This window comes from Python bivittatus, unplaced genomic scaffold (assembly GCF_059951505.1).
Source record: "Python bivittatus isolate LINGU-HERP-01145 unplaced genomic scaffold, Pbiv_v1 ctg000330_np1212, whole genome shotgun sequence".
Classification (NCBI taxonomy): domain Eukaryota; kingdom Metazoa; phylum Chordata; class Lepidosauria; order Squamata; family Pythonidae; genus Python; species Python bivittatus.
The window spans coordinates 9129576-9143490 of NW_028277058.1; the positions used below are offsets into that span (position 1 = coordinate 9129576).

At 38.2% G+C, this 13915-nt stretch overlaps 1 protein-coding gene across 5 annotated transcripts in view; it reads left to right on the plus strand.

Moving 5' to 3' along the window:
- The first annotated feature begins 3980 nt into the window (after nucleotides 1-3980).
- Nucleotides 3981-13915, plus strand: part of TSPAN12 (tetraspanin 12) — a 61049-nt gene continuing 51114 nt past the window's right edge. The window contains exons 1-2 of one of the 5 annotated variants that reach the window (XM_015887380.3): nucleotides 3981-4191; nucleotides 5196-5346. In XM_015887380.3, the coding sequence (XP_015742866.1) occupies nucleotides 5281-5346 (66 nt within the window). In that variant the 5' untranslated portion in view covers nucleotides 3981-4191; nucleotides 5196-5280. Of the gene's footprint in view, nucleotides 4192-4356; nucleotides 4562-4800; nucleotides 5014-5195; nucleotides 5347-13915 lie in introns of those variants that run through there. The other 4 variants (XM_088141689.1, XM_025164074.2, XM_025164073.2 and 1 more) reach the window with 4 other exon arrangements.

A 13915-nucleotide genomic window follows, 5' to 3' on the forward strand; every position in this document is an offset into this window, starting at 1 on the left:
ATCAGCGGCCATGTGATGGTCCTTAGAGAACGGATGGACAGATGGATAGAAAGACAGACAAAGAAAGTGTGGCCAGTAATTATCAGAATCAGCCCTACCATCAACTGTAGCTGATTTGGGGTGTGCAAAACAGTACCTAATTGGTCTTTATTTATTACTGTATTTTTACTGCCAGGGAGAAATGCTTGCATAATTTTCTGTCTCAGATCCTAAACAGTTGGGCTGGTTTCAGATATGCATTTTAGTGCATCTCTAGTGCATACATTGCAGAAGGATGAAGGCTCTCTTAGCTGCTATCCCTACCAACAAAGATCGTAGACTCACTTTGATAGTTACTGAAAGCCACAGCTATGAAGGATCTGGGAAATATCTCTTGCCGAGTTATAGCTAATGTTTATCAGTTAAAAGAATCAGGTAGAAAGGAATAAGAATCACTGCCTGGGACCCTAACTTTTAAGCAGACTATGACCATGTTTGCATGACCGCTAAGCCATATACATATTGTGATTTGGCTTAGCTTGTCATTAAGCCTAAACCAGTTCCCTTTTTGTTTGGTTTTGTTGAGGGGGGAAGAGTTTGGGAAAGGATTGGCCTCCCCCCCCCCAGTGTAATGACTCTCACCTGATCAGCCATCTGCTTACCTGCGTTCTTTGGTTTTGTAAAAAATCAGGAAGTGCTGGCTAGCCACCCAGTCCAAAGTTGGCCTTTCGTTTGGTATAGCAGCACTGATGAATACATCTCAATATGGAATAGAGTAATTCTGCCCCCCAAAAAAGCTAGGGAAGCCCCCCCCCCCCAAGCTGTATTGAGCTCATAGAAAAAATGCAGGTGTAAGAATAATAAATGCTTAATGCTTCAATACTTATGTGGACACAAATCTTAATTCAGCCATTGCCAGCCTGATGTCCTATAGTTATCTGGAAATTATCTCCTGGAATTTTCAACCAACATTTGGCCCTGGTTAGTCTATTACATTCAGAAGATATTCCCACATGAACATCTTAAATCTGTCCACTAATTTGCACAGGTGTAAATTGGACCTCGAACCCCCTATCTTCCCAGTGACCTGTTACCAATCTTCCCACTGCATACTTGCTGATTTTGCAGCCTCTTCCTTCCTGTGAGTTTACTCAGCTGTTCCTCCTGCACACCTGTTGATCTTCACAGCACTTCCTCCCCCCCCCCCCCGGGTCTGTTGCATCTCTCTTTGAATACTATATTTTTAGCTGATCATTTTTTTCTAAAAAGTCCATATCTTCCTACCTTTCTCCCTGAACTTCTTTGTGCTTTGGGACCTCTGATTTAGGTTTTTTTTTAGGACAAGCATGTAGAAATGGGTAGGAGAAGCTGGGATTGTTTTCTGTCACAATTCAGTGGCAAATTTTGCCAAACTCTAAGCTTTAATTGTCTTTACAGGATATGTTTTGCAGGTAAATCAGCTGCTGGACCTCTCAAAAATTAATATTGTTGGCGGAAGCCTTCAATTAATATGGACTTAAAGAAGACTAAAGTCATGCAGCAGGTAGAACAACCAGTCTTAGAACTGGCAATGAATATATTGGTTGAAATCTTCTGCCCTTTAGGATCATCCATCAGCAACTAGCATTTGGTAAAGCAGTCATGAAGGCCTTGGAAAAGATATTCAGATTCCATGATGTATCTATACCTATAAAGATCAGAACTGTGCAGGCAATGGTTTTCCTGTGGTTTTCCATGCTTTGGAAGCAAATGCTGGCCTTTCAAGAAACAGGATAGAAAGAGTATTGATGTGTTTGAATTTTGGTATTGGAGAAAACTCCTGAGAATACCATGGTTAGCCAAGAAAACAAAAAATGGAACAAATCAATCCAGAGTTTGAGGCACAAATGACCACACTCAAATTGTCATATTTTGGACATATTATGCAAAGACCTAGCTCTCTGGAAAAGGCTGTAATGCTGTGAAAGGTGGAAGGAAGGAGAAGAGGAGGACGACCAGCAACAAGGTGGATAGACTCAGTTACATGCCTGTCCTGGTCTTTCACTAGCCATTAGCAAACAGGACTCAGAGGATACTAATAAACAAAGAATCAAAGCCCTAGATCAGGGGACCTAAACATTTTTAAAACATTCTTTTAAAAATATGTTTACATTTTTAACTCACATTTCCACCAAACAGTGCTCAAGGTACCTAAAAGAAATAATAGAAATGCAACATAGAAATATAATTGACAAAACAGCAATAGATTAAAAATGGTAAATGAAAAATATGGAGAAAATATAAATGTAATTGATGCAAATAAGCAGAAAAAAACAATTACAATGTTTTATAAGTCTGTTTGTAGATTAAAAGCCTGTTTATTGACATATATTCAAACAGAGCATAGAGGATGCAGACAGAATACATTTGAGACATCCACCAGAAAGCACCATAGACATATACACCACCTGTTTTTTCCTGCTGGCATGCTTCTCCCCACCCCTTTCATCTTTGTAATCAGCAATGTCTCTCTGCTATATCTTTACTAACTTGGTTCCATCCATCCCATCATTCTTTCTTCTGAGTAGACATCTATCTTTTGAAAAGACATCTGTTCAGACAACTGAATTGCCTGGACATTGTATCCAATTAAACTCATAGGATTGTGTTGTTACTTTATGATATCACAAAGATTGTTAGTTTCACCACAACCATTTCTGAGGATGAACCTTTGGAAGCTTAAATGATCATGAAGAAGTCATCTAAGTCAACAGGTTCAAAATACAGTAGATCAAATATTTGCTAATCAAATATGTGGGGAATGACAGGGTTGAGTTTTACAGTATTACCATATACATGACTATTCAGATGTTAAGTCCCACTGGATTCAGTTTGTTTTTTTAGGCAAATATGTATGGAACTGCAGATTTCATATGTGTCATTTATACATATGGATATTTTTTGCAGTTTTACAGTGAGATTAAAAAAAGCTTTGGTTCTATCAGCTACATTTCCTAGACTGCTCTGCTGCTCATCTCCTTACTACGCTGTCTCTGCCCTGTTATCTGGAACTTCATGTTCTTGACCATTATTTCCATCTTAAAATCAGGTAATTAAAATCAGCAAACATTGTATGCCTCCACACTTCTGCCTCTGACAGACTCTTCTTTGTTTTAAAATACAAAGATGCGTACGCATGCATGCTGGTTGTGAACTGAAATACAATGTGTGACTTAAAAGTGACATGTGCCTTGAAGCAGAATCAGCAAACCCACTCTGATCCTCAAAAATTTGGTCTGAGTCAACAGAGGTTGTGCTCAGCTCCCATCCTATTAAGCCTTAATAGTAGGCTTTGTGGGGTTTACCAGTAGGTTGAGGGAACCCAGCCATTGTCCTTGTAAATCATGGTTTAAGGCTAAGATGTGATGTCTGAGGCCAGCCAACTTTGGTTTATTCAATACATAATGTTAAGGAAGCATGGCTTAGCAATGTGTAAATTCCATCCTGTAAGCATGCATTAAAAAGCTGGTTTGCCAGTAGGAGCTATCATTCTCTTTCTCCACTCCTCTATTCATCCAAAGAATACCACAGTCTTTAGTCTGGGTATTGTCCAAAATTTTGGATTCTGACCAAGAGGCTAGGAATCATCATCAGCAGCAGCAGCAGCAGCACCTTGGAAGATGTTATTTATTAATTGAACATTGGGTTATTGTATTTTAACCAGTATTTTAACCACTCTTTACTTTTGCTTTTATTGTAAACCTCCCAGAGTCACTCACTGAGTGAGATGGGAGATGATTAAATTTGAAATATAAATAAAATTATTACTGCTAGAAATAAGCTACCCGCCAAAGTAGGAAGCAATCCCTCGATTCGCCAGTTCCCTCTCTTTAAAGAACTGACTTGGCAAAATTAAAAATAAAAACAGTGAAGAAATTCAGAGGGGGGCGGGGGACACGTGTCCAGCGGGCTCTAAGACCCGACAGAAGAGGGGGATCCGGAGCATGCGTGGCAACGATTTGTGCAGCTGGCGGCTGCCTTTCCATGAGCCGCCACTCAGGGCTTGGCAAGGAGGTGGGAGTTAAGAAATAGTTTGCGAGTGAAGTTCTCGCCTGCCTTTTCCCCTGCCGGAGCTGGAAAGTTCCTGGTTTTAAACGGAACTGTTCGTTCGGATTTGGTGTGCCGTTTCGGAGAAGGACTGGGGGCGTTTGCGCAGCCCATGTGGAGAACCCGGTAGGTTCCTAGACTTTTCGCTCATCATTCTCCCCCTCCGCCCCAACTGTTTACTCAGGAGTAGAAGCTGCGTCGCCAGCCAGCTCCGATTGGCTCTTGAGGCGCGGCTCAGTGCCGATCGCTTTCGGGGTGGTGGTTCTGGCATTGGAGAGGGAATGAAAGGCATGGATTGAGCCAATAGCCGCGGCGGGACTTGAAGAGCAGCATCTCCGGAGAAGGGGGCAGATGGCCAAGTGACCCGACCGAATAACTCGGTTGCCACAGCCCTGCCCTGGTCGGTCACCTTTTACTCGCTTCGCCCCTTTCCACCCCGACTTCTGCAGGCTAGCGGATCCGGGGGTCACACCCTGCACCCTATATAATCTGGAAAGTAAGATAGGTCTTCCTTCCTTCAAGTGCTCCTTTTTTTTTTTTTTTGGTCACCCCCCTACCCTCAAAATGCCCAATCTGGCCATATCATGAAGGTGGAGAACTACTTTGTCTCGGTCGTGCAACTTTTTCACTGTCCTCTCTTACATGCACTATCAAGGTCGTTAATGAGTAATAAAAGGACAAACTTTTCCCACCCTTCCAAAGCAGGTGTAGTTATTCCGAGCAACGTCTCAGTGCAGAGGTGAAATGGGCACAGGAAAAGTAAAGAGTTACAGGTCTGAGCAAATTAAGCACAAGGTCGAAGGCTGCCATCCAGCATGGGACCTATGAGCGCGTGTCAGTAGTTCACAAATTCCATCACGGTGCCTTTTTTTCCCCTTTACTAGAGAAAAAAAGCATTTGACCTTTGCTGTTTCCTCGCTTTCCCAATCAATTTCTGACATCATGGAGGTAAGTAAGTAACAGAAGGTCTGGCTGGTTTGCTAAGTAAGATACTGCAGCTGAGAATTGTTTCTTTTCCACACTACAACAGGTTGATCTTGCAACTCCTTGTTTACTTTCTGTCAGCCTTCATCCATGAGATAATCCTCCTTTTTCTTCTTTCACCTCCCCTCTCCTCCCTTGTTTTGCAGATTGTGAAAGCTTTTCCAGCTGGAGGCATTAAGGGGAGGATGTAGCCAGTCTGAGAATGGGGCTTTTCACCAAGAGGAGATCACAATGGCCAGAGAAGATTCAGTGAAGTGTTTGCGTTGCCTGCTTTATGCCCTCAATCTGCTCTTCTGGGTGAGTTCCCACATCCCCTGCTAGAGAAACAGGTGGAACCAACCCCACTTAGATAACCTACCCCAAACAAACATCTTCAGATGCTGCATCAGAGGGACACAGTGGATTATCTGAGTTATCTCACTCTTTTTCTCCCAGAGGAAAAGTGATTGATAGCATGAGGCAATTTTGAACAGCAGTCAAACAAGCAAACAAACTTGATTTAGGTCATAAGTAAAGGCTGCAGGATGTGCAGTGAAAGTGAAATTACATTAAATTGAGTATTTGGATATTACAGAAATAAGGGCAACCCTGAGTTTGTGCAGAAAGAATTTTTGGGGCCATCCTCCCTTTCCCTGTATTGGTGACCCCTAATATTCTTGGGATATTTTACCCATTACAGCAGAAGTGGTACTGTACTGTATAAAACATAGTGTTACACTGAAAATAATTTGGTTTGGATCTTGGACTACTTGTCCAAAGGTTATTAGTGCGAAATAGATGGTGTAAGAGAGCTATATTTATAGATGTACAACATGGGCATTCAGAGTTAGCTTGTGGATTCTTAAGCTGTGTTTACATAGCATGCTTACAGGCACTTAACTTTTACTCAACTTTTCATTAGAATTATTTTCATTAGTTTTCTTTTAGTATGAGTAAGTGTTTGGTGTCATAATATGCTGGATTAGGTCTAGAAAATGGAGGTCAGTCTACATACGGCACATTACCTTTGGAGATTCAATTGGTGTCTCCAGCAAGAAGCATATTTTAGTTCCTTGAATTGGATTGCCAGTTATTGAAATGGACTATTTGGATCATATGTTCTAAAATGCAGTGAGTAGACTATAGAGTTTAGATAGGTTACTCTGTTGGTTACCCCCAAGTAACTGATTGTACTGAAGTCTGTATTAGTTTCTGGTACATTTTAAAGTCAGTTCAAAACGCTGGTTTTAACCCATAGCCTAAAAAGCTTGTAACCAAAATAATGTTTCTGATTACAAAGAACTACATGATAGAAATCGTGTAGGACTCATCAGCGTCTAAAGTGAGCTGGATAAAGAAGGGTACTTCATTGCAGGGTCTGAAATGTAGAATTCCCTCCTTTGGAAAACCTTATCTGTCCCAGGCAGTTGTCTTTTGGAGGCAGCTAGACAGCCATTCAAATAGACGGAGCAGGCAGGTACATAGGTTACCTGGTTCCATTTTTGTTATAATTATCTGGTTTTATTTCAGTAAGTACTAATTAACTCCTTAATTAATACTTACTGAAAAGTTATTCAAATCTACATCTCTTTTTGTCAAAATGAAAGAGAAATTAATCTTCCATTCAGTATAATCAAACCTCCAATGTGTGCATTTAGATAGCAGATAAAATTTGTTATATTTCTCTATATCTGCCCCTTGTTCCATGTTTTATTTTCTGTCTCTCGGCTTTTTTGGGAAGAATGCTGGAATTGATTATTATTTTAGAAATTTTAGTGTCAATTTTGTTGTGATTGCTTTGTAGCCTGTTTTTATGATACCTGGGAAAAAATATGTTAATTAAAAAAAACTTGTTCTAAAAATTGCTGAAGCAGATCTCTGACTAATAAACACATAAAAGTGTAATTAATACTAGGAGCAATTAGAAAATAAAAGATTGTTCTTTTTAACTATGTGTGAAGGTGAGCAGCTGCTGCAATATATTTAATGAACATATTAATAAGCTTTGTGGCTTGATAAAGACACTCTTGTATTTATACTCTGCACCATACCATCAAAAATATTGCATATCTACAGTTATATAGTTAAATTAGATAGACAGAGTTCACCAAATAACTGATATTATTGTTGGTGTTATTATATCTGCTTGTTACTAATAGTTGCATCCATATATTCATTAAAAGGATTGGCACAGCTGTATCCTGGTGTGTTAAAATATATTACTTCTCCTGTAGCATTATACACTGATTATATTTTCTTTATTTATGAATTGCCTTCAGAATATTTTATGAAGGTTCACTACTGTAATGAATGGCAAATATTCAAAGTACCATATATATATATATATATATATATATATATATATATATATATATATATTTAAAATGCATGCTATGAGATTGACTTTCACCCTTACTTATTTCAGAGTTGAATTAGCAGTGGAAAGATTTTGATGTTCCAGCTATAAATTCTTTTCCTTAGAAAGAAGCCAGTAACCCACTAAAATGAATGGTGTTCCTTTTAATAGAATGCGTTGAAGACCAAGATCCTCAGACATTCATTGTTCATCTGCATAAGATGCAAGATTTAGGTGGCTGGAGGATACTTGCCCTAGAGTCTTAGACGAAGATGTTTACTGGTAACTGGCCCAGATTATTCACTTCAATAAAAGACGATTAAGAAGAAACTTTTTAGGAATCTAGAAGTGAATATGAATATTGAAGCTCCTGTTGCTAAAATTTCGTTTTGCATTAGAACTGCAGCATGCAAAGTCTTTAGGCCAAGAGCCACACTCCAAAAACTCGGTAAATAAAGAAGGCCTGAGTAGTACAAAGAGGTGATTAATTGTGTTAAGATTAGCTGCTACCTAGTCAAATTTTGAATCTTTTTATTTAAGGTTCTGTTTCCTAGAAGAGAAGGCCTTCTTCATCCCTATATAGTACATCTTTCTCAGTAATGGGACGCAGGTTCACTTGGAACCTTAACAAAGAATTCTGACAGAATCCACAAGCAATGTTTATTCTGGGTCCCCTAATTTTTGTTGTCTGTCCTGGTGTTTTAGATGGCTGGTTCAAGCAAACCATTAATTTCACAGAAGTCCCAATTCAGCTTTACTCAGCATAGGGAAATTAAACTACTCAGTGCTTCTTGGAGTTCTCTAGCAAAGGAAGCTCATTTCAACGCATTTGGCCCAGAGTGTCCTAAAAGCTGGGACTGGTCCGGAAGGCTTTAGATACTGCTAAATTAAAGGTGATCACCCTCTGCCTCCAACATTACATGAGCTTCTAGAAGCCTTGGGTGTAATCCTGAGAGACCTCTGAAGTGATTAGGGTTAATTTTAACATAATAGGAGGAGGACATTTTCAAATACTGATTACATGATTAGTATCTAAGTATTTCATACATTTACTTTTAGCTACATTTAAATAAAATCAGAGTGAATTTTTGTCTTAGTTTCTCCTACTGATCTTTCAAAGGCAGCCTGGGGCACATCCCTCAAATGTCTTGCCTTTGGTCCCAAAAAGGCTGAACCAGGGATGGTAGTCAAAATCCAACCATCTGAAGAATGCCAGCTCTATGAGAAAAGGCTTTTGCGTAGGTTGACGGGTGTGTTCTGCTTGGCTTTAGGTAAAAAAATAAGATAGCCAGAGATGAATCTGTTCATCTTTAAGAAATGCCTTCTTGTTAACAACTGTCTGTTCAGGGCAGGCCTAAACTTGATGTTTCAAGCTAGTCTCGCTAACTTGCTTGTTTTAACCCAGCCTTGTTGCAGCAGGTTTTCAGAAGGCAGTTGTTTTAGGATTCATTATGAAGGAAAGTGGCACAGAAGATACTTCTTTTCTTTGGTTTCTGATCTTTCCAAGCCTATAATATAGTGTTTACTACAGCAGGAAATATAGGCAATTCTCAAATTGTAAGTAAAATATTACTGTAGTTTCAAGGTGGACATTGTTCCGGGCTGCAGGCAACGCATTCAATTTTGTTCTTAAAGAGGATGTTGGGAGACAAAAAGGGGCTCCCTACACCAAGGCTGTAATTTTTCAGCTTCATAACAGAAGCTCATGAAAGCAGAAACTATCTGGAAAAAAAGAGCAAGATGGTTTTATGTAATGCAGAAACAACAAGATATCTTCAAAATATGTCATGTCTAAAAATGTGGAATTTAATGGTGGCAGGCAAGACAAAATCTGTAACTTAAAGCTTAGGATGTCCTGTACTGCTGATTGTCAAAAGCTAGAGATGAACAATAAAGCATGAGCAAGTACGTTGCATAAATTATCAAGATATGTCTGTCTCTGTAATTAGTTATACATTTCAGCATTTGGAACTGTCCAGTGTCAGAGACAGGCTGGGCCAGGGATCTTGACCCCATGTAATTATTTTCTTAAGAGGATGTCCTGCCTTTCCTGGAGGGAAGGACAATCATCCCTTCAGGAAAAGAGTCAGCGTTTTTTAAAATAGCATTTACTTTGGAAAGTAGAAAAACACTCTCCTAGTTAAAGAAAATAAAGTAAATTGTAATATACTGTCCCAATACAATCTTAATCCTTATCACTGAATATATTTCCCCATTAATCAGAATTATAATTCTGTGTAATTGGTTCATTTGCTCTACCAGTGAGCGCATTCTCTCTGCCAATTAATTACTGATTGCTGTTATTTTAGGAGCAGGCCATACAAAATCTCCTATTTAATCTTAACATTCCTGGTGTCTTAACCAAGCATCTGAAACATTTCTGTAATTTCTGAAAGACTATTGCTTAAACTTTGGAAGTGACTCTTATTGTTATATTATTTTCTTGAGCCATGCTAATGTAAAATACATTCATTTATTACATGCCCAGAAGGCTATAAATTTCCTTTAAATTTTACTGTATGTTTCTGGGAAAGCATATAAATGCCATATTTTTTACAAGTCCCAGATCATGCATACTGTTGAGCCAGCACCAAACACAGTGATTGATTCTTTTGTTCCTCCCACGTCCAGTTCTTTGCGAGCTACGGAAGGAAAATCATAGGTGCTAAAAATGCCGTTCTGTTTTCCTCGCTGCTGGGACAGCTCTGCAGGATGATGCATTTGAATTTGGCACAAACTGCAAATCCTTATATCCTCCAGAAGTTTTGGGCTGGGACTCCTATTATTTCTCTTGGTCGGATTTGCCATCATGTTCATCATCTGCTCCTTACTTATTTGTTTTCTTTGTGTTGTTCTGAATTGTTGTAGTCTTTTAATTTTTTTTTGTTACATTGTGAGCTGCCCAGAATCACGTGGAGTTGGGTGACACCTAAATCGAGTAAATTAAATTAAATTATGGGAACTATAATTCAAAACATCTGGCAGATGCCAGGTTCAGGAAGGATTGAATCAACACACAACGACATTAAGGCTGAAGAAGAGGCAGTGTCCAGATACATCAAAGAAATACTTTAAAGTTGGGAACTTGGGTGGCATATAACATTGCTGTGGCATATTCTGGATATATTGTTACAGCAGAGAAGTAGATTAAAATTAAACTGGAATTGATAAGAGAAAAATGGCTCATTTTGTTGTATATTTAATCTATGGTACCCAGTTTGGAAAAGGGACTGCCTTAAACCCTGTATAATTCCACCTTTGGTTTGGATTAAGCAACATTAAGTGCAGAATTAGACTGCTTCACACATACTTAGAAATGTATGTTTTCATCAGTAAAATCTGCTTCCATTTACAGGCTTCATGTATATTAGCGTTTATATACACACATGTATGTACATACACGCAGCTGCAATGTGTTTTTAATGTGTGAACAACTGTAACTTCTGTAAAGGGATGTTTAAAATTGGGGTGTGAAGGAAAAGTGCCAGTGCTTCAATATTACAAAGGTACAATGTTGGACACTGTATTATCCAAAGTCAGTCAAATGAATTGACAAGGATTTGAAAGGCTTACAAAATCTCAGTGCAACTGTCTGTATGTAGTTTAACTGTTCTATTTAAGCCAACTTTGGCTTAATTTGAATAGATGGCTCCATTGAGAATAAAGATTTCCATGTCAGATGTTTAAACCACTCAGACCTGATTTCCAGCAGAATTTGAAAGATCACCACTTTGATAGGTATCTTCCTTCCTTTTTCTGTGGAAATCAGTTTCTCTCTTCTATATAAAAAACAGAAACCTCACTAACGGTATTCTTCTTTATGAAGATTTCTGGTGGTCAAATCTATGCTGAATTTGTTGACTGTCAGATTTGGTTTAGATATATATGTAAATCGAATGAACTATTACAAGTCCTGAGTTTGAATGTTTTCTATGTAACTCTTTTTTCAAACATGTACATGTACCTCTTTTTATATGTCATTTCAGCACTCCCAAGAAACACAAAGTTTCTTGTATTGTACAATACAATAAAAAAAAAATGAAATAACTGAAAGAAACAGGGTTAAAGATGGAATTAGGGACAATGGATGATTATAATACTTAATATAATTAAGTCCCATTTAGGCTAGGCTGAATAAAAAGGTTTTTATTAGCTATCTAAAACAATTAGAAATGGAACAGGTCTAATTTCTTTTGGCAGAAAATTCTGTAATTGAGATACATTTGAACTGAAGGCGTATAAAACAGGATTACTGAAAATATCTCTAACCCATGCTTAGGTTTATATGGGAAAAATAGTCTACTACTACTTAAATAGATATTCTAATTTAAGGCATTTTTCCCAAGATGAATTAAATTGGGCTAATGCAATTGCTATACAACCTATATATGATCTGAAGAGCAGACCCCAAAATTTCTGTGTGTCGGACTTCTGCACCAACTAGAATGAAATTCCTCACCAGCAGTTCCACATAGATTACTCTGTGAAAACCTTAGCTACTACTAAGATTTAGTAGTGATGCAGTGATATGTATCACTGTGGCCAGATCAAACTTATCTGAGAAAAAGCAACCTAGTTCACAAGTCAAAGCCAAGCAAAGACAATTGAAACCATAGGGGCAAGGCCAAATCAAGGGGCATTCTAAGAACAAAATCTAATCACACTGTACCCCATCATCTTTGTCTTGAATTAAACCATTAACTGACCATCAGTATAAATCTCATTAAAATATTCCAGTATTGATAAAACAGTCTTCCCCAATATGGCACCCAGGCTGGAGGATTCGAAACTGAGTAGCACTGGGTTAAGATGTGGCTATAAAAAAGCTACACCATCCATATAATTTCTAGTTGGCTCTATTTTTCTTCTTTAGGCAGATATATTTATTTTGCTGCTTGAAAGGAGATTAGATTAAAGGTTCTGTGCTGAACATTTTTTAATTTGAGGTAAGTTCAGATTATTCCCTAAACAGAACAATGTCCCAAAGCCTTCTCCAATTAAAGCAGAATTTAGAGTAATGTCTTACCCATTTGGAAGTATTTCTTCAGTAGAGCAAGCTTAATCAGTTTTCCATGGAGTAGAATTGGAAGTTGACTAGATTGTTCCTCTGTTTTATTACTGCATTTAAGTATGAGATTGATGATCGAACTTTTAAGTGACCCTTACATAATGTGGATGTCATTTCCATGATCAGAATAATTGAACAGAACAGAATATTTGGGTTCCTAACACAGCAGGCTGGAAACATTGTTCTCTGTGCACTTAGTTGGAAGTAATTGCTATTGCTACATGAATAAATCGCTATAAGCTGTTCTCTGTGTAGTTGGCTTTGAATTAGTTCAGAATACAGCAGCAAGAGTATTAAGAATGATTCTTTTGTAGTATCTCTTACAATTATTGAAAGATATCTCCCATTTATTTGTAATTGGTTTCAGATACAAGTATTGATCGTGACCATTTTTTAAACCCCAACATTATCTTAGGTCGAGGCTACTAAAGGTATTCAACCTGTATGGTTGATTTCAAAGGCTCTTTGGATAAAATAAGAAGAGGGACCATAGCAAGAGTGTGTGTTAAGTGCCTTCCAGTGATGACCTCCCCCTCTTTTCTGGAACATCTTCCTCAATCAGCATTGAGATACATTACCCTTAGTGCCATAGGCATCCTGGGGAAAGGAGCACTGGCAAACTGCATGCTGATATAATCACTGAAGTGCTGTGACTCACATTCTTGCTTCTGACATTGTGACACAAGTACATCATCACAGCATTTGTACGGTGACATTGTGCCCTTGTCATTTTAGTACCATTTTAGTACCATTGTGATTTGCTGTGGGCATTGCTAATGTGACCATTTAGACATCAGTCAAGCTTTTCTTATTTACAAGGAAGTGTAATGAATTCTTCTCCTGCAGCTTTATAACTTTCAATAGCCATAGTCCTTTCACGTTTTAGCCTATTTCATTATTTCCTGTTTTCTGGTATAGAACTTGATAAGAAATACAGGATTCTGTATTTGGGCTAGGGTGCTGACCAGAATCCACATTTATTTTCTTTCCTAGAATGCTACTTGAATGAAATGGACCAAGTTTTCAAAAAAGGCTCCTATATCTTAATTAGCCTCTTGCACGTATGTGTGGCATGATTGCTTTCAGTTGCCATTATAGGGGATTACAATCTCCACTGCAGTCAGTGGCATTACTTCTGATTAAATAGGTTCAGCCTACAAAATTCTTGAGGGAATACAGGTCATTATTTCATTCCTTGGCCTTGTTTTTAAGCAAGAATCTCTCCTCCAATAGATTGCTGTAGAGGTGACAAATGAATAAACGTTTTCTTAGAATGATTGACTCTGGGCCATATTTACTTGGTGTCCCTCCAGTGATTTTGATCTTGCAGAGATGTCTGTCAGTGGCAGATTTTTCCATCTACAAACTCTTGTACCATTGCTCCAAAGCTTCAAATCTTCCTGATGCCACAGATAAAAGAAGAACATATTACTTTTTAATTAAAGCTAGATATTTCTATAAAA